The sequence below is a fragment of the Mustela putorius genome, unplaced genomic scaffold (assembly GCF_011764305.1).
Source record: "Mustela putorius furo isolate JIRA1106 unplaced genomic scaffold, ASM1176430v1.1 tig00003896_pilon_pilon_pilon, whole genome shotgun sequence".
In the NCBI taxonomy this organism is placed as follows: Eukaryota; Metazoa; Chordata; class Mammalia; order Carnivora; family Mustelidae; genus Mustela; species Mustela putorius.
The window spans coordinates 12,899,068-12,919,953 of record NW_025422045.1 but is presented as its reverse complement, the minus strand read 5'-3'; the positions used below and the strand labels follow the sequence as shown (position 1 = coordinate 12,919,953).

General features: G+C 43.1%; 1 protein-coding gene across 1 annotated transcript; it reads right to left on the bottom strand.

Moving 5' to 3' along the window:
* Positions 1 to 160: 160 nt before the first annotated feature.
* On the bottom strand, positions 161 to 20,508 carry METTL3 (methyltransferase 3, N6-adenosine-methyltransferase complex catalytic subunit). The gene is made up of 11 exons (XM_045067525.1): positions 20,203 to 20,508; positions 5,484 to 5,701; positions 4,980 to 5,384; positions 3,657 to 3,832; positions 2,620 to 2,836; positions 2,206 to 2,393; positions 1,796 to 1,834; positions 1,491 to 1,599; positions 1,303 to 1,368; positions 1,043 to 1,155; positions 161 to 411 (listed from the first exon to the last, which is right to left on the bottom strand). Exons 1-11 carry the CDS (start codon positions 20,300 to 20,302, stop codon positions 300 to 302), a joined length of 1,743 nt encoding a protein of 580 aa, XP_044923460.1. The 5' UTR covers positions 20,303 to 20,508; the 3' UTR covers positions 161 to 299.
* Between the last annotated feature and the right edge of the window lie 378 nt (positions 20,509 to 20,886).

Here is a 20,886-nt window from a genome sequence, read left to right as displayed (position 1 = left end):
TCCTATATAGTATAATCAACATTTTAATGGTTTCCATGCACTCATTTAGTTTGAACCCTTACAATAACCCAGTGAGGTAGGTCACATTCCCAGCTTACATATAAGAAATCCTACTGAGATAGGTTACACAAGATCACACACGGTTAGTGGCACAGCCAGATTTTGACCTTGAAATCCCAACTACAATACAAACTTTTATTTAAATAAGGGAGGGAAAAAAACTATTGTACAAATATTACTCTTCAGATGCAGCCTGCAGAGCCATGGGTGTAGGTGCTTAGCTCTATAAGGAAGTGCTTCTATAGATTTTTAGGCTTAGAGATGATACCATCTGGATACCTTTGCTTGAACCGGGCAACCACATCTGGGTCTAATAGGTGAATCCCATCCAGTTGGTTTCCAAGGGTGATCCTGAAGTAAGGATAAATTAGGGGCAAACCAAAAAATCCAGGAATTAAAGGTTTAATATTGTTAAAAGATGCCTATCTTTTATTAAGGCTGCCTATCATCTAATATTCATGCCAATTCCTTAAAGAAGGCCTTAATAATTAGAATAGTATTGGTAGTATGATTAGGAATTGGGCACAGATTTTGGTGTTCAAACAGGCTGGATCTGTCTTACTGAAGGGTTAAGAACGGACAACTAACCAGGTGTACTTCACAAAGTTGCTACCATTAAGTGTTCTTTGGATAAATAAAATGCTAGCAACATGTCTTCCTTCTACAAACACTCTTAAGATACTGAAACTGTTGACAGATTAAATGGATTCTTAACCACCAGGGGGCAGATTCAATACATCCCACAGAATAACGGAATAAGATCTTTAGTAGAGACCCTCTGGAGAGTAGTGGTTTGAGTCTTAAAACCTGTTGGGTCTCTAGTAAATGTTGCAGAGCTCCATAAAACAGTTTCAGTACAAGCTTGGGTGGCTTATGAAGCCTCTGAAGTGTGTTTTTAGGCTACTCAAATAGGAGGTAAAGCTCTACTGTCATCCATCCTTGACCATAAACAGGAGGGCTGTTATGTCCTGGTCCACCTTACCAGTTGGGCTGCACATTGTGTGGTCGTCCAAATAACTCAATCTTGCGAGTGCCAGGGGATAGTCTCTCAATCATGCCATAGATTTCATCTGGTTTATGACTGGTAGAACGAACCTAGAAAAGTAAGGCTCTAATTACTTTTAAATTACCAAAGATTCCAAGTTTAGCCCTTTCCGTTTATATTTATGATCAAATGAGAGAACCTGAAACACACCTGGCTTGAACAGTGTGGAAGGTTTGGATGCCTGGGGAAGCACATACCTCAGCTACGATCACATCGCAATCCAGACCTTGGTTGAAGCCTTGGGGATTTCCTTTGACACCAACCTGCTCACCACAGAGAACAAATTATCTTATGGAACCCCCAGCATTTGAACTTTTTCTCAATAAGAAGTCCAGCAATTCCTCTTTCTGCTCCACCTACTGAACTGGGCCCCACTGCTGCTCACCAAGCAGTGTTCCTTCCCATGGTTCAACCAGTGACCTGTACGGCCTGTCCGAATGATGCGCTGCAGTTGATTTGTCTTCACCCAGATAATTTCATCTACCCGTTCGTAACTGTGGGATATAAGAAAGAGAACTAGAGCTTTAATCAGGCTAGAGCTTTAATCAGGCTTTCACAGTTTAAGGGTAGTAATGTCTACAGAGGAAAGAACAGGGAATACTCTGGGAGAAGAGAACACATCTTAACTACAGCCAATTATGTTTCTATTTCCTTGGGGAGAAAAAAAGCAACACAATGATCACTACTTACCCCCAGAGGTTCAGACACTCTCTGCCCAACTCCATGGCCCTAAAAAGAAAAGGGTTAAACAGCTACTTTCATGTCCATATTTTTAATCTCTTTAAGATACCAAAGTGTTTTCAGGAGACATTCAGTGAACATTTACATGCAAGACACCACTAGGGCACGAGGATGGATTTAAGAATGAAAACATAAAACAGTATCTATTACCAATAGCCTTACCTTTCATAAGGAACAAATATAAAGTTAGAATTCAGGTATCAGTTGTGTTATAAACACTCATTACGTCTCAGTAGCAAAAAAGGCTGACTTAGTCATACATTTAATAGCAGGGCTAGCAAAACCCAGGATTTTATTCCCACCCAGTACTCACTCTGTACTACATCTGCCCATACCTACATATCTTGGAACTGCATTACCTGCCTGTGACCCAGAGGAAGAGAAAGCCATCATCCTGCAGTACTGGTATGTTGAGCCTGCGCATCTCATCATCTGTCAGGGTCCCATAGGGCAGCTCCATGTGAATATCCCAGGGTGGGTCAGCCATCACAACTGCAAACTTGCCCAAGATACTGACGTCCAGGTAGCGGATATCACAACAGATCCACTGCATGAGGTGGTATTTGGTCATCTTTCCTTCCTTCACTCTCAGATTCATGGCCCCAGTCCCTCTTTTCCATTTGATTTTCCTAGTCCCTTATAAGTATGTATAGCCCACACCATTCCCAATCACCAAGACAGACTGCTGATTATGCCTGCTTTCCTACATGTATGGCTGCCCTACTCAGATAGAAGTCCCTAAGTTGAAATAAGTTTTCTGAGCAGACAGGTACCTGAGGAGGGAAGAGTCGATCTGCATTGGAGTCCCCTCCAACACTCTGTGTAAGAGCAAGCTCTTGGCTAGGTGTATGGTCTTTGCTCCCAGGAGCCTCAGAATCCATGCAAGCATCAATTTCATAGTGAACATATTTGCAGGTATCCATGTGGAAACATGTGTTAAGGAAAGAGCAGTCACCTAATGATTCATCAGTGTGTTTATTGATAATTCGTCTGGGAAAATAAAAAGAATGAGAATCAAGATGGTGTTCCAGAGTTAGATCCCATAGTTGAAAGTTCCAAACTGTCTCAAAATTTTGCCTTTTATTACCCTCTCCTAATTTTATCTTTAGAGCTTCCTCCAAGAGTTTTCAGAGAAAGGAAGCAGGTGACATAGAAAATAATTCACACTGAAGAAGAATTTAATTCCTCTCTGAGCAACGACAACTTTCTTAGGACAGGAAAGAAGGGCTTGCTGGTTAAAGCTGAATGAAACACTGACCTAAGAGCCCAGGTTCCTAGTTCTCCTATGATCATCCTTCCAGGGAATTTAACTTTTTTTTTTTAAGATTTTATTTATTTGTTTGACACAGAGAGAGAGATCATAAGTAGGCAGAGAGGCAGGCAGAGAGAGGGTGGAAGCAGGCTCCCTGCTGAGCAGAGAGCCCAATTCGGGGCTCGATCCCAGGACCCTGAGATCATGACCCGGGCCAAAGGCAAAGGCTTAACCCACTGAGCCACCCAGGTGCCCCAGGAATTTAACTTTTACTGGGCCTCAGAGAGAGAGGTCTTGCTAATGCAAGAAGAAAGGGACATTATTTAAAAAAAAAAAAAAATCTCACATCTATTTGGGAATGCAGTCTGTATTCTCTCCCACAGAACACTACTTCAGAAAGTACACCTTGAGAATCTGAAGGTCTAAGACAAATCATTAAAAACATTTAACAAGAGGATCAAAGACAGAACCCCAGTGACAGGAAGGAATGTAATGTATGCTTCTGAAAAGTAATGAGTGCTTCTGGGAGCCCCACCCGACTTCTCCCTCCCGAGACACCTGAAGTGCAGCTTGCGGCAGGGCCGGTCAGCATCACTGGCTTTCATGCACTCCTCCTTGGTTCCATAGTCACAGAACTCCTGTACTTGGGCCCGACCTCGTGATCGAAACTTTTCAACAATGGACTGTTCCTTGGCTGTTGTTGTGTTTAATAGCTCTAGGATCTCCTGACTGACCTGTGACAAAAAAAGCCTTAGAATTAAAAGGTTTGCAGATAAAATGAGCCCTAAACCACCTCCCTAAATTCTACCTGACAATGTCCTGTTGTAAGAGGTGAATGAGCTAACCTAATATGGGAAAAATGGAGTCCTAGAAGAGTTTTGTCATGGGTTCAATCCCTTCTTACAGATCTGCATTTGGGATGGAATTCTAAGAAACCTGGTTCCCACTGCCAGGCATTATTTAAGCTAGCCTCCCCTCCCCAGGAAAGCAATCCTTCCCACCAAAACCACTTATATTTACATAACCAAGACACTGAAGTACAAAGCACTTTACTGTTTAGCTGAGTCTATGCAACAGTTCTGTAAAGGAGGGTACTCTGGTTATCATCATCTAACAGATTAGAAGACTAAGACTAAAGAGAAGTGAAATTAACTTGTTCATATTTACACACCTAGAAGTAGCAAATGGGTAAGTATTCATGAGTCCATTACTTATATTCAGAACCACAGTTAACTGCCAATTTACGTTGTTTAATCATCAGTTTCTATAATTAATGGTCCTTGTTACTACCTTCCAGGATTCATCTCCATTCATCTCTCTCTATTCCTATACTTGGGCTCCTCTTCCACTTACCTGATGATTCTTCCAATAACAAGCATCCTCAAAACTGGAGTTTCTTCACACTGGCATTAGTGACATTTGGGGTGAAGTATTTCTTTGTTGTGTGGGTGCTATCCTCCTATAATTATAGGATACTTAACAGCATCGTTTGCCTCTATGCAATGGATGCCTGTAGCACTCCTATGTTGTGACAATCACAATGTCTTCAGACATTGCTATATGTTCTCTGGGGGAAGGTAGGGGGGACAATAATCCCCAATGAAACTGAAATTGAAAACCATTATTCTAAACCCTCAACCCTAAGAACTGCTCCTTGCCCTAGGGGTAAATTCCTCCCCAACCAAAGCTGTAACTAAAAGTATACATGTAAGGAGCGCCAGATTGGTTCAGTTGGTAGAACATTCAATTCTTAATCTTAGGGTTTTAAGTCTGAGCCCCATAATGGGTGTAGATTACTTAAAAATAAAATCTTAAAAAAAAAAAAAAAAAAACCACAAAGAAACAAAGTGTATGCATGAATGCATTTCCATCTACCCCTACCTTCTTGCTCTGTTGTTCCTTAGTAGACTGTTGGTTCAGAAGGCTCTCTATCTCCAGATCAACATCCGAGGCAGCATGTTTCCTCGATTTCTTGGTTGGCTCCTTGGCTGCTTCTGATGCTGAAGAGGCCAGGCCAGAGGCCAAAGAGCTAGCAAAGGCAGCTACTGTGGCTGAGTCCTGCTCTGCACGCCGCTTCTGCCCTGTGATGGTCCCTGTTACCTCCCCAGGGCCCTTCTTTTCTGCCACAGCGCCCATCATGGCAGAGAGTTTGGAATGATCAGCATAGGTCACAAGAGTGGGATGTGCGTCATCTTGTAAGAGACCTCGTTTTACCTCAATCAGCTCCTGAGCTGCAAACTTCTGTAGGAGGCTTTCTACCCCATCTTGAGTGGCAGGGGCATCTGGCTAGGGAAGGAGGGAAGGGGAGGGGAAGACAGTAAGACACTGACCGTGAACTGAAGCAAAGAAGTGGTATATCCCAACCCTGTCTTATCAGGTCATTACCGTGGAGATGGCAAGACGGATGGACACAGCATCAGTGGGCAATGTTAAGGCCAGATCAGAGAGGTGGTGTAGCAATTTCTTCTCTAATTCAGGGTCTGTAGCTAGCTCAGGAACTGCTGAAGCTGTGCTGGGTTTAGGGCCACCAGAAGTGGGTGCAGTAGGCACCGGGCTGTCACTGCGGAAGGTGGGAGACAGTGCTGCCTCTGGATTTCGTAGATCTAGGAGTGAAGAAAGTGAAAGAAAGGATAAAGGGTAACCACTGTAGGGCTATCTATACACTCTTCAGAGGAGTCAAGTTCTCCAACGGTCACAACATGTACTTTCATTTCATGCAGAGAATTCTCTGACCAAATTTAGCACTAGATTACCTTTCCTCAGTCATACTCAAGCATTCACTGCTTTGCTGATTTTTTTGGGTTTTCTGGGAACCACTTACCTTTTCTCTACTGAATAAGGTATTTTCCTAATTCCTGTCCCTGCTGTGCTTCAAAGGAAATTAGCAGCATGGTAGATTTAAATGTCCCTACCACCTCCCTTTAGTCACTCTAAATGGTAACTGAAATAGCCCATATTTATGGGTGCCTGGGTGGCGAAGTTGGTTAAGTATCCCAACTCTTGGGGCACCTGGATGGCTCAGTCGTTAAGCATCTACTTTCAGCTCAGGTCATGATCCCAGGGTCCTGAAATCAAGTCCTGCCACTGGGCTCCCTGGTCAGTGAGAGACCTGCTTCTGCCTCTCCCACTCCCCCTGCCTGTGTTCCCTCTCTCACTTTCTGTCAAAGAAATGAATAAATTTTTTTTAAGATTTTATTTATTTATTTGACACAGAGAAAGATCACAAGTAGGCAGAGAGAGAGGGGGAGGCAGGCTCCCTGCTGAGCAGAGATGCCCGATGTAAGGGTTGATCCCAAGATCCTGGGATCCTGACCTGAACTAAAGGCAGAGACTTAACCCACTGAGCCACCCAGGCACCCAAATCTTTAAAAAAAAATGCATCCCAACTCTTAATTTCACCTCAGGTCATGATCTCAGGATCCCGTGTCTCGGGCCAATGGTGGGCTCCTGGCTCAGAGGGAATCTGCTAGAGTTTCTCTCTCCTTCTGACTCTCCCCCAACTTGCTTGCACATATGAAGGTACTCTCTCTCTAATAAAGAAGTAAACCTTTAAAAAAATTTTTAATAACCCAATTTTTAAAGCCAGAAATATTTTCAACAACCTAAGCTGTGATTAGCTCTTCTGAGGAATAGTTTGAATTTTAATGAATCAAGGCCACTGCACATCAGAGGGTATGTAAAATGACAGTATTAAGGATTAGAATAGGACCATTTTATTATTTTTAAAGACTTTAAGTAAAGTAATCTCCACACCCAACATGGGGCTCAAATTTACAAGCCTGAGATCAAGGGTTGCACGCTCTACTGAGCCAGCGAGGTGCCCCTAGAATGTGACCTTTAAAACTCAAACACAAAAATCTTATAAAACTTTGCAGAAGGCCTGGTCACCAAATATACTTCCTGACTGTATTTTTATCACTTACCCTATTATTTCACAAGCTGGTACCCACTGTAACCTTACTAAGACTTAAGAGCTCAAATTAGGATAACATATTACCTTTTTAGAAAACTTAATATCGAGGATTATTTAGTTAAAATACAGAAGGGGGCATCTGGCTGGCTCATTGGGTAGAGCATACAACTCTTGATCTTGGGGTTGTGAATTTGAGCCCCATGGTGGATACAGAGATTACTTAAAAATAAATCACTGGGGGGGGGGCACCTGGGTGGCTCAGTAGGTTAAAGCCTCCGCCTTCAGCTCAGGTCATGATCCCAGGGTCCTGGGATCAAGCCCCGCATCGGGCTCTCAGCTCCTCGGGGAGCCTGCTTCCTCCTCCCTCTCTCTCTCTCTGCCTATTTGTGCTCTCTGTCAAATAAATAAATAAAATCTTTAAAAATCAATCAATCAATCAATCAATCAATCATGAGGGGCACCTGGTTAAGTGTCTGCCTTCGACTCAGGTCTTGATCCTGGGGTCCTGGGATCCAGTTCCTCATGCAGATTAGTGCAGAATCTGCTTCTTCATCTGCCCCTCCCGACTTGTGCTCTCTCTTGCTCACTCTCTCTCTCAATAAACACAGTATTTTTTTATTAACACATAATGTATTATTTCCTTCAGGGGTACAGGTCTGTGATTCATCAGTCTCACACAATTCACAGCACTCACCATAGCATATACTTTCCCCAGTGTCCATCACCTGGCTACCCCAACCCTCCCACCCACCTCCACTCCAGCAACCCTGTTTATTTCCCGAGACTAAGTCTCTTATGGTTTGTCTCCCTCTCTGGTTTTGTCCCATTTCACTTTTTCATCTCTTCCCCCACGATCCTCCACTTTGTTTCTCACATTCCACATATGAGACCATATGATAATTGTCTTTCTCTGATTGACTTATTTCACTTAACATAATACCCTCTAGTTCCATCTACATCATTGCAAATGGCAAGTTTTTTGATGGCTGCGTAATATTCCTGTGTGTGTGTGTGTACACACCGCATCTTCTTTATCCACTCATCTACTGTTGGACAGCCAGGTTCTTTCCATAGTTTGGCCACTGTGGACATTGCTGCTATAAACATTGGGGCACATGTGCCCCTTTGAATCATTACAATACCCAGTAGTACAACTGCTGGGTCGTAGGTCGTAGGGTAGCTCTATTTTCAACTTTTGGAGGAACCACCATACTGTTTTCCAGAGCGGCTGCACCAGCTTGCATTCCCACCAACGGTGTAGGAGGGTTCCCCTTTTTGCACATCCTTGCCAACATCTGTCATTTCCTGCCTTGTTAATTTTAGCTATTCTGACTGGTATGATTAAATAATAAAATAAAATAAAATAAAAATGAACTATTAAACTCAGGACCTGTATCAAAATTCTGTTAAATATGATAAGATACAGGGGGCGCCTGGGTGGCTCAGTGGGTTAAAGCCTCTGCCTTGGGCTCAGGTCATGATCCCAGGGTCCTGGGATTGAGCCCCGCATTGGGCTCTCTGCTCAGCGGGGAGCCTGCTTCCTCCTCTCTCTCTGCCTACTTATGATCTCTGTCTGTTAAATAAATAAATAAAATCTTTAAAAAAAAAAAAAAAGACAAGATACAGGGAGCCTGAGTGGCTCAGTAGGTTAAGTGACTGCCTTTGGCTCAGATCATGATCCTGGCATAGAGCCCTGCACTGGGCTCCCAGCTCCGCCAGCCGGAGTCTGCTTCTTCCTCTGACCTTCCCCCCTCTAATGTTCTCTCTCACTCTCTCTGTCTCTCAAATAAATAAATAAAATCTCAGGGAACCTGGGTGGCTCAGTAGGTTAAGCCTCTGCCTTCAGCTCAGGTGATGACCCCAGGGTCCTAGAATCGAGTCCCACATTGGACTCCCTGCTCAGGAGGGAGTCTGCATCTCTCTTTGCCTACCGTTCCCCCTGCTTGTGTGCTCTCTGTTGAATAAATAAATTAAAAACAAATATTTAGGGGCACCTGGTTATCTCTCTTTGCCTACCGTTCCCCCTGCTTGTGTGCTCTCTGTTGAATAAATAAATTAAAAACAAATATTTAGGGGCACCTGGTTACGCCTCTGCCTTCGGCTCAGGTCATGATCTCAGAATCCTAGGATCCTGCCCCGAATCGGGCTCTCCGCTCAACAGGGAGCCTGCTTCCCCTCCATCCACCCTCTCTCTGTCTGCCTCTCTGCTTACTTGTGGTATCTCTCTGTCAAATAAATAAATAAAATCTTTAAATAGAATAAAATAAATAAGTAAATATCTAAAAATAGATAAATCTTTTTAAAATATTGCAAGATATAAGCAGGTCACTAGTTTACATTTAGCAATATTTTGGTTACTTAAACACTTTTACTCTAATGGAATTTAGTAAAATTTGACTTTAGTAAAATTTTAGTAAATTTTGACTTCAGCAAAATTTGACTCAGAAATCCCAAGATATTAAAGCTGAACTATACCAAACACCTTGCTGGAACAGTTACATTTTATGAAAATAAGTTAAACCCTATTTGGAAAATTAACTGCACAATACCATACTAGCTGGAAATGTTAAATAACTGATAGAACTTTCTTCAATTTGCTTATGATTCCTTTATGTTCTGCTGAATCTTATGAGTAGAACATTTGCCAGATGAACTGATACAAGTTTCTTGTTTTGTTTGGCAAAGAGGTATTGTATACGTGGAGGGATCCCTGAAGCACTTTCAAGGTCGGGAGGAGAGAATTCAAGAGCAACAGACCCAAGCTAAAAATATATAAGAAATATAAGTGACAGGGTGCCTGGGTGGCTCAGCTGGTAGGGCATCTGCCTTTGGCTCGGGTCGTAATCCCAGAGTCCTGGGATCAAGCCCCACACTGGGTTCCCTGCTCAGCAGGGAGCCTCCTTCTCCCTCTCCCTCTGCTGCTTCCCCTACCTGTATTCTTTCTCCCTCTCTGACAAATAAATAAATAAAATCTTTTAAAAATATATGTGACAATTATTACTTAGCTTACTTGAAAGACTACGCGCAAAATTTCTGCACTGAAGAGGACAGAATGATGACTACTGAAGTCCTCGCAATTCAGAGATTTTAGGAGTCTAATAACTTGAGCTAAAATACCCCAATTACAGTTTACACTGGGATAAAACTCTGAGCTTTAAAAAAAAAAATGAGTCAAGTTTTAAATTTTTTTGAAGTAATCAAAAACTTCTGGGGCGCCTGGGTGGCTCAGTGGGTTAAGCCACTGCCTTTGGTTCAGGTCATGATCTCAGGTCCTAGGATCGAGTCCCACATCGGGCTCTCTGCTCAGCAGGGAGCCTGCTTCCTCCTCTCTCTCTCTGCCTGCCTCTCTGCCTACTTGTGATCTCTCTCTGTCAAATAAATAAATAAAATCTTTAAAAAAAAAAAAAAAAAAAAAACTTCTTTAGAGGTGCCTGGGTGGCTCAGTCACTAAGTGCCTGCCTTCAGCTCTGGGATCCAGCCCCATGTTGGGCTCACTATTCAGCGGGCAGCCTGCTTCTCCCTCTCCCACTCCCTCTGCTTGTGTTCCTTCTCTTGCAGTCTGTCAAATAAATAAATAAAATCTGAAACAAAACAAACAAAAAAAACCGAAATTAAGCAATTAAAGCACAATCAATAACAAATATCATTAACGCAGAAGAAACAAGGTACTTTAAAATTAGGATTTCAGGGACACTGAGTGGCTCAGTTGTGAGCATCTGCCTTTGGTTTGGGTCGTGCATGATCCCAGGGTCCTGGGACTGACCCCCACATCACACTCCTTGCTCACCGGTGAGCCTGCTTCTCCCTCTCCCCTGCTTGTGCGCATGCTCTCTGACAAATAATGCTCTTGCTCTCATAAACATACACACATGCTCTCTCTCTCTCAAATAAATAAAAACTCTAAAAGTTAGGATTTCAGGCATTATACCCACAAACTGTTCTATATATTATATACTGATATAACTCATTACACGTGTGTGTTTGTTTTTATACATTATATGCTGATATAACTCATTATATATCTTTAACTCCTCCAGTATGCCAAAGGGAATAAATCATATTAGCTATTAAAAAAAAAGATATTGATAACAGAAAATGGGGCTAAAGGAAGATGGGGCTAAGTTTTAAGTCCATATCCAGGATACAGGTCCTTTGTTGTGCAGCTCTGAATTTTTTTATATTTTAGGTAAGCCATGAATTATCCACTCCCCCTTAATTCATGTTCAAACTTTGGGCCAGGTACCTTACACATGCTGCTGCCATTAATATGAGATTTTGTTTATTAGAAAACCGGTTATGGCACTTGGGCAGCTCCATAGGTTAAGCATCCAACTCTTGTTTTTGGCTCAGGTCATGATCTTAAGGGTACGAGATGAAGCCCCACATCAGGCTACGCACTCAGAGGAGAGTGTGCTAGAAGATTCTCTCCCTCTGTCCCTCCCCCGACTCACTGGCAGGCCCTCTCTCTAAACACATCTTTATTTATTTATTTTTTTAAAAAGATTTTATTTATTTGACAGACAGAGGTCACAAGTAGGCAGAGAGAGGAGAAAGGAGGCTCCCTGCTGGGCAGAAAGCCCAATGCGGAGCTCGATCCCAGGATCCTGGGATCATGACCTGAACCAAAAGGAGAGGCTTTAACCCACTGAGCCACCCAGGTGCCCCTAAACACATCTTTTTTTTTTTTTTAAGATTTTATTTATTGGGGCGCCTGGGTGGCTCAGTGGGTTAAGCCGCTGCCTTCAGCTCGGGTCATGATTCCAGGGTCCTGGGATGGAGCCCCGCATCGGGCTCTCTGCTCAGCAGGGAGCCTGCTTCCTCCTCTGTCTCTTTTTTTTTTTTTTTTAATTGTATTTATTTATTTGACAGAGATCACAAGTAGGCAGAGAGAGAGAGAGAGAGAGAGAGAGAGAGGAGGAAGCAGGCTCTCCGCTGAGCAGAGAGTCCAACGTGGGACTCGATCCCAGGTCCCTGAGATCATGACCTGAGCTGAAGGCAGAGGCTTAACCACTGAGCCACCCAGGCGCCCCCCTCCTCTGTCTCTCTCTGCCTGTCTCTCTGCCTACTTGTGATCTCTCTCTCTATCAAATAAATAAATAAATAAAATCTTTTTTAAAAAAAGGTTTTATTTATTTATTTATTTGATTGCCTACTTGTGATCTATCAAATAAATAATGAAATCTTAATTTAAAAAAGATTTTATTTATTTATTTGACAGAGAGAGATCACAAGTAGGCAGAGAGGCAGGCAGAGAGAGAGGAGGAAGCAGGCTCCCTGCTGAGCAGAGAGACCGATGTAGGGCTCCATCCCAGGACCCTGGAATCATAACCTGAGCTAAAGGCAGTGGCTTAACCCACTGAGCCACCCAAGTGCCCCCCACTAAACACATCTTTAAAAAATAAAGGCCTAGGGGTGCCTGCCTACCACAGGGGTTTGACCCTACCTGCCTACCATGGGGGTCCTGGAAAGAGCCCCATATAGGGCTCCTTGGGGTGTCTGCTTCTCCCTCTGCCTCTCTTGCTTCCCACGCTTATGCTATTGGGCTCTTTCTCTGCCAAATAAATTGAATCTTTAAAGTAGTAGTAATATCTAGGGGCGCCTGGGTGGCTCAGTGGTTAAGCTGCTGCCTTCAGCTTGGGTCATGATCTCAGGGTTCTGGGATCGAGCCCCGCATCGGGCTCTCTGCTCAGCAGGGAGCCTGCTTCCTCCTCTCTCTCTGCCTGCCTCTCTGCCTACTTGTGATTTCTGTCAAATAAATAAATAAAATCTTTAAAAAAAAAAAAAAATAAAGTAGTAGTAATATCTAAATAAAAATTTTAAAAGTCCTAAAGCTCCCCATAGATAATACCTACCCACCTTTCTTTTTAATCACCTTAAGGTAAAATAAGTAAATAAAATAAACAAACCACTTTAAGGTATGACTGACATGTAAAAAGCTGAAATGGGGTGACTAGGTGGCTCAGGCAGTTGAGCGACTGCCTTTGGCTCAGGTCGTAATCCTGGAGTCCTGGGATTGAGTCCTGCATCCAGCTCCCTGTTCAGTGGGGAGCCTGCTTCTCCCTCTCCCTGTGCCTCTCCCCCTGCTTCTGCATTCGCTCTCCCTCTCCCTGTGGCTCTCCCCCTGCTTCTGCATTCGCTTTGCTGTCGAATAAATAAATAAATCTTTAAAAATATAAAAAACTGAGGCGCCTGGGTGGCTCAGTGGGTTAAAGCCTCTGCCTTTGGGCCCCGCATCAGGCTTTCTGCTCAGCAGGGAGCTTGCTTCCTCCTCTCTCTTTCTCTGCCTGCCTCTCTGCCTACTTGTGATCTCAGTCTGTCAAATAAATAAATGAAATCTTTTTAAATAAATAGATAAATAAAAAATAAAAAGTCAAATATATTTAACAGATATAATTTGATGGCTTAATGAGTTTGTAATTAAGAATACACACCCATGACACCATCACTACTGTGAAGGCCATAAACCTATCTATCACCTCCCAAAGTGTCATTCCACAGCCTTTTTTATTATTTTTGTTTGTGTTAAGATCACCTAAGTAAGGGGCACCTGGGTGGCTCAATGGGTTAAGGCCTCTGCCTTCAGCTCAGGTCATGATCCCAGGGTCCTGGGATCGAGTCCCGCATTGGGCTCTCTGCTCAGAGGGGACCCTGCTTCCTCCTCTCTCTCTGCCTGCCTCTCTGCCTACTTGTGATCTCTGTCTGTCAAATAAATAAAGTCTTTAAAAAAAAAAAAATCACCTAAGTAAGAGCTACCCTCTTTAGAAAAAAAATTATCTTTTATTTATTTTTTTAAGTAATCTCTACACTCAGTGTGGGCCTGGAGCTTACAGCCCCGAGATGGAGTCACATGCTCCAAGGCTGAGCCAGCCAGGCATCATCCCCTACCATCTTAGAAAATTTCAAGAGTACAATACAGTATAGTTAGCTATAGGCAGTATGCTGTATAGTTTATCTCTACAACTTATTTATCTTGCATAACTGAAACTTTGTACCTTATTACCATCACCTCCCCATTTTCCTACTCCAGCCCCTAGTAATCCACATTCTTCTACTCTCCACTTCTGTGATTTTACTATTTTAGACTCTGTGTCTCAAAGATGATCTAAATGAGATTATACAGTATTTGTTTTTCTGTTTCTGACTTATTTCACTTAGCATAATGTCCTAGAGGTCCACCTATATTGTCATAAGCACCAGGATTTCCTTTCTTTAAGGCTGAATAATATTCCATTGTATGCGTATTCCATTTTCTTTATCCAATCATCCAATGATGGACGGTTAGGTTGTTTCTGTATCTTGTCTACTGTAAGCAACACAACAAACACTAATGTGCAGGCACCTCCTAGAGACCAGGATTTCAATTCCTTTGGATATCTCGGATTGAGAGTGCTGAAAATACAGTAGTTCTATTTTTTATTTCTTGAGGAACCACCACACTGTTTTCCATAATGGCTATACCAATATACATTCCCACCAACAATGAATCAGGGTTCCCTTTTCCCCTTGCCACTACTTACGTTTTGATTTTTTAATAATAGCTATCCTAACAAATATGAGGTGATATCTCATTATGGTTTTGATTTGCATTTCCTTGATGATTAAGGATGCAGAAGAGTTTTTCATATACCTGTTGGCCATTTGTATATGTCTTCTATAGAGACCTATTATATCTTGATTTTATATATTTTGCTTATTTTTTGACCATGTAACTTAAAAGAAAATGAGAACATTGTCCCTCATTAAAATGTAAGTCGAGGGCGCCTGGGTGGCTCAGTGGGTTAAGCCGCTGCCTTCGGCTCAGGTCATGATCTCAGGGTCCTGGGATCGAGTCCCACATCGGGCTCTCTGCTCAGCAGGGAGCCTGCTTCCTCCTCTCTCCCTGCCTGCCGCTCTGCCTACTTGTGATCTCTCTCTCTCTGTCAAATAAATAAATAAAATCTTTAAAAATAAATAAATAAAAATAAAATGTAAGTCGAGGGGTGACTGGGTGGCTCAGTGGCTTGGGCGTCTACCTTTGGCTCAGGTCATGATCCCAGGTTCCTGGGATCAAGTCCCACATTGAACCCCTGGGATTGAGATTCCAGCTGAGCAGGGAGCCTTCCTCTCTCTCGCCTGCTGCTCCCCCTGCTTGTACTCTCTATCAAACAAATAGATAAAATCTTAAAAAAAAAAAAAAAAGTTCCACTAAAGATAAAATATTAGCTTAGACATAAAAATATGGCCAGCCTATTAATATAACAATGTAGGACGCCTGGGTTGCTCAGTTGGTTAAACAACTGCTTTCAGCTCCGGTCATGATCCTGGAATCCCAGGATCAAGTCCCACATGGGGGAAAAAATCCCTGCTCAGCAGTGAATCTGCTTCTCCGGAACTCTGACCCTCCCTCTTCTCAGGTTTCTTTCTCTCTCTCAAAAACAAAACAAAACCAAAACCAAAAAAACTTTTTTTTTTAAAGATTTATTTATTTATTTATTTGAGAGAGAGACAGTGAGAGAGAGCATGAGCGAGGAGAAGGTCAGAGGGAGAAGCAGACTCTCCATGGAGCTGGGAGCCTGATGCGGGACTCAATTCCGGGATCATGACCTGCGCCGAAGGCAGTCGTCCAACCAACTGAGCCACCCAGGCGTCCCCCCCAAAAACTTTAATAAATAAAATACTAATTTAACACTGTAGGAGCGGCTGGGTGGCTCAGTTGGTTAACTGTCTGCATTTGGCTCAGGCCATGATCTCCAGGTCCTGGGATCAAAGTCCAGCTTCCTGCTCAGTGGGGAGTCTACTATCTCCCTTGCCCTCTGCTCCTCTCTCCATTAGTGTTCTGTCTCCCTCTCAAATAAATAAATAAATAATCTTTTTAAAAAATAAAAAAATAATTTAAAAAGGCTGTACTTCTTCGCTATGGAAAACAATTTGGTGGGGATGCCTGGATGGCACAATGGCACAATTGGTTAGGCATCTGACTCTTGGTTTCAGCCAGCTCAGATTGCACTCTCAGGGTCATGAGATGGAGATTCAGTGCAAAGTCTGCTTCAGACTCTCTGTGCCACTGGGCCCCCCACCCTAGTGCACCAATGCGCACTCTCTCTCTCTCTCTAAAATAAATAAATAAATCTTTTTTTTTAAAGTTTTTATTTATTTATTTATTCATGACAGAGGGAGAGAGGCAGAGGCAGAGAGAGGCAAAGGGAAAAGCAGGCTCCCCGCTGAGCAGGGAGCCCCTCTGCAGTACTCAATCCCAGGACCCTGCCTGAGATCATGACCTAAAGGCAGACGCTTAACTGACTGGGCCACCCAGGCGCCCCTAAATAAATAAATCTTAAACACCCCCCAAAAAAGTATGGTGGTTCCTCAAAAAACTGAAAATAGGGGTAATCTGGGTGGCTCAGTCAGTTAAAGGACAGCTGTTTCAGCTCAGGTCATGATCTCAGGGTCCTGAGATCCAGTCTTGTATTGGGCTCTGTGTGCATGAAATCTGCTAGAGATTCTTTCCCCCTCCCTCTCACTCTGCCTTTCCCCACAAACCATGCCCACCCACAGGCGCTCTCTCTAAAACAAATTAATTAAATCTTTAAAAAAACTGAAAATAGAATTTACCGTATGATCTAGAAATCTCACTTCTGGATATACATCCAAAAAATTTGAAGCTGGATCCTGAAGAGATATTTGTAGCTGATGGTTATAGCTGCATTATTCATAACAGCCAAAAGCTGGAAGGAACCCAACTGTCCACTGACAGATAAATGAATAAACAAAATGTGGTATAAATATGCAATGGAATCTTCCGCGGCCTTAAAAAGAAAACAAATTCTAACACAGGGATGCCTGGGTGGCACAGTCAGTCAGGTGTCTGCCTTTGACTTGGGTCATGATCCCAGAGTCCTGGGATGGAGTCCTACATTGGGATCCTTACTGAGCAGGGAACCTGCTTCTCCCTCTGCCTATCACTCTGTGCTTTCTCTGTCTCGCTCTATGACAAATAAATGAAATCTTACCAAAAAGGAAAGAAAGAAAGAAAGAAATTCTGACACATGCTACAACAGGATGAACCTTGAAGACATTATGCTAAGCAAAATAAGCAAGCCATGAAGGGACAAATACGTTATGAATCTGTTTGTATCTAGAGTAGTCAAACTCATGGAGACAAAAAGTAGAACGGTGGTTGCCAGGCACTGCACAGGAAAGGAAAATAGAGAGTTTCTGTTTAATGTTTATAGAATTTCAGTTTTGCAAGATGAAAAAGTTCTTGAGATACGCTGCAAAACAATGTGAATATACTTCAAGCTACTGAGCTATACACTTAAAAATGGTTAAGATGGTAAATTTTATGTGTATTTTGCCACAATTGGGGGAAAAAAAAAAAAAAAGCTGTACTTTAAAAATGCCAAACTGGGGCACCTGGATGGCTCAGTGGGTTAAGCGACTGCCTTCAGCTCAGGTCATGATCCCAGGAGTTCCGGGATCGAGTCCCACATGGGGCTCCCAGATCCGCAGGGAGTCTGCTTCTCCCTCTAACCTTCTTCCCTCTCATGCTCTCTCTCTCAAATAAATAAATAATCTTTAAAAAAAATAAAAATAAAAATGCCAAACTAAGCAAGGTCTCCCAAAGATTCTCTGTCCATGGTATCTGCATTCATCAATGATATGAATACATTTTAGTTCACTTAATATACCCTTGTCTTTTCTCACTGAGCTTTGTAGTAAACAATTAAGTATCAGATTTCAGTAATGTTATAAAAATCAAGAGGTAGTAAGAAAATTTTTATTTCCTGTGAGAAAAGAATGGAATGATCTAAATTATTAGTATCCCTTTAATTTTATCTTACATGGAAACTTGATTAATAAACTAATAGAGTGTGCCTCATGTCTTCCTAAGAATCCTAATGCTCAAAGATACAGATTCTTTGGAATAACCAAAATAATTCAAGGAAAGAACAGTGACAGGCTAATTTATTTTGTATATTATCTCTATCTATTCCCATAGTACCAGATGGGCCAGCTATAGCTCTAGGCCAGAAGACAATATACGTTTAAGCACAACCTTAAAAATATTTTTATGTAAGTCTTAACCATATTCTTTAGGCAGATGTACTAGGAATCATAACCATGTATTTATTAAGTGGGTCAAAAGATTAAGTCTAGAAATATTTCTATCAGGGGCGCCTGGGTGGCTCAGTGGGTTAGAGCCTCCACCTTTGGCTCAGGTCATGATTCCAGAGTCCTGGGGATCGAGTCCGCATCTGGCTTTCTGCTCAGCGGGGAGCCTGCTTCCTCCTCTCTGCCTGCCTCTCTGCCTACTTGTGATCTCTGTCAGTCAAATAAATAAATAAAAATCTTAAAAAAAAAAAGAAAAGAAAAGAAATATTTATATTAAAAAAAAAGAGTATTGGGTTAAGCCGCTGCCTTCGGCTCAGGTCATGATCTCAGGGTCCTGGGATTGAGTCCCACATGGGGCTCTCTGCTCAGCAGAGAGCCTGCTTCCTCCTCTCTCTCTCTCTCTCTGCCTACTTGTGATTTCTGTCAAGTAAATAAATAAAATCTTAAAAAAAAAAAGAAAAGAATATTTACATTCAAGGAAGAATACAATCTTGTTAAAATTATTAAACATGCTTAGCAAGAAACTGTATGAAGTATCGACACTAGTAGTTAGGTTTGAACATGGCACAAAGTTTGGTTAATACCAAAGTGTGGTTATTACCATGGAAAAGTGAAATGGAGGGGCGCCTGGGTGGCTCAGTGGGTTAAGGCCTCTGCCTTCAGCTCAGGTCATGATCCCAGGGTCCTGGGATTGAGCCCCACATGGGGCTCTCTGCTCAGCAGGGAGCCTGCTTCCCTCCCTCTCTCTCTCTGGCTGCCTCTCTGCCTACTTGTGATCTCTCTCAAATAAATAAATAAAATCTTAAAAAAGAAAGAAAGAAAGAAAGAAAAGTGAAATGGACCTTAAAATTGAGTACTAAGTAATCCCTGATCGTAGGACTTGCACTACTTCTTCCTCTACTTGCTCTGCACTCTTAACTTCTCTTTATTTATCTAAGTCCTATGTAGCCATCAAGATGATATCACTAGTGCTAACTCATGATGCCTTTCCATCTATAGCCAATTCTTGTTACTTTTCCCTTCCCTGTCTATACTTACTGTGGATTCATTCATTCAGCATTTTACATATATCATATTGTAGTCCTAAATTTTTATAAGCATCAATCCTTTATCCCCAAATAAATTTTAAACTGGCTGAGAGCAGGGACAATAGGTTACTTATCTTTGTCCATCTAGACTTATGCACACTGTAAATACTCAATAGTTGTTTATTATGGTGTGGAAGTCCTGACAGAACATCTTCTAGGTTCCAGGGGCCAGAATATGAGCACAGGGAGCTAGTATGTAGCAAGACAAGATTTAGAGATGGGCTGCAGTACACAGGAACAAACTACCCCAAGGATGATATGGATTCACTATCTTTGTGGATCTTTATAACTGATTTGCCTTAAATAATCCAGGGTTTGTGCTGGGGAGGGATAGGTAAAAGTGGACAATCATCCGAGGTTCCTTCAAGTCTTCTGACTGACACAGGGGGGAAGGGGAGGGGAGAAGAAGTTTAAAAACATAAAGCAAATATTTTTCAGATTTCTGACTAGGACGTAAATCGCTTAAGACAATGCCAGTTCTGCTACTCATTTAGCAACTCTGTGAGGGTCACTGAGCTGAGCACTTTAGATATAAAGGTTCGGTCCTTGCTCTCCTTGTGGCTACAGTGGCAAAGAAACGACCACTACAAAGCACTCGCTATAACGGAAGAACAAAGCGCCACAGCAGAAAACAAACAAACAAACAAAAAAAAAAGGCGGGGGGACTTAACTGCTTCAAGGGATGGGGGGCGGAAAGGCCTAGCAAAGACAACGTTCTCGCAGACTTAAGAGGAGTCAGCCAAGTGACCAGGGGTGGGGTGGGATGGCAGGGACCAGGCTTCTGCCCCGAGACAGTGAACTAGAGGAACCAAGGCCCGGGGCAGAACGAACTGCAACTATGTACAGGAGGACGAAGTGCCTGTTTGCTGAGGATGAAGAAGAGAGTCCCGATGTACCAAGTATTAAAGAAATGGCCGCTTGGGTAAGGGTGCTGACTTGGGAGCTCTTTTTCTCCAGGGTTCTCTCCCGCCCGCCCTGGCTCAACACCGACCCGGACAGCCGCGCGCCTCACCCAAGTGCCCGGAGTCCTGCTTCCGCCTCCGCTGCAACCTCTCTCGCAGCGAGTCTAGCTGCTTTTTGTGGGCCTGGATAGAGCTCCACGTGTCCGACATCCTAGTCTCTCAGCTGGGACACCTCTCGAATCAAGCGCGGTGGACTAGCACCTCCCAGCCCCGGCAGCATGAAATCTCCAACTCTCACGCGGACACCCCCGGGCTAACCGGAAAGAGATCCCGGGAATGTGCTAGCCTGGAAGTCATTTTCCGTTTCCCGCTCGGTTTGAAGCTCAAATGAGAGCCACCATAGGTGTTGGCAGGATGGCGGAAATGTTTTCAGTAGGATCTCTCTCGTTCTTCCGGGCGCAGTGAAGCTGTGGTTGCCATATTAGTGCCTGGCAGAATAGCCATGTTGCTTATAGAGGCGCGTGCGGCCATGTTGAATATAAGGCGATGAGCCCTGTGAGTTGATACGAAGTGTTAAGACAGTACTGATAGGGCCCCCTGGGTGGTTCAGTGGGTGAGCGTCTTCCTTCGCCCGGGGTCATGATCCCAGCGTGGTGGGATCGAGCCACGCAGCCGGTTCTCTGCTTAGCGGGAAGCCTGTTTCTCCCTCTTCCACTCCCCATGCTTGTGTTCCCTCCCTCGCTCGCGTGCTCGCTCTCTCTCTCTCTGTGTCAAATAAATAACTAAAATCTTAG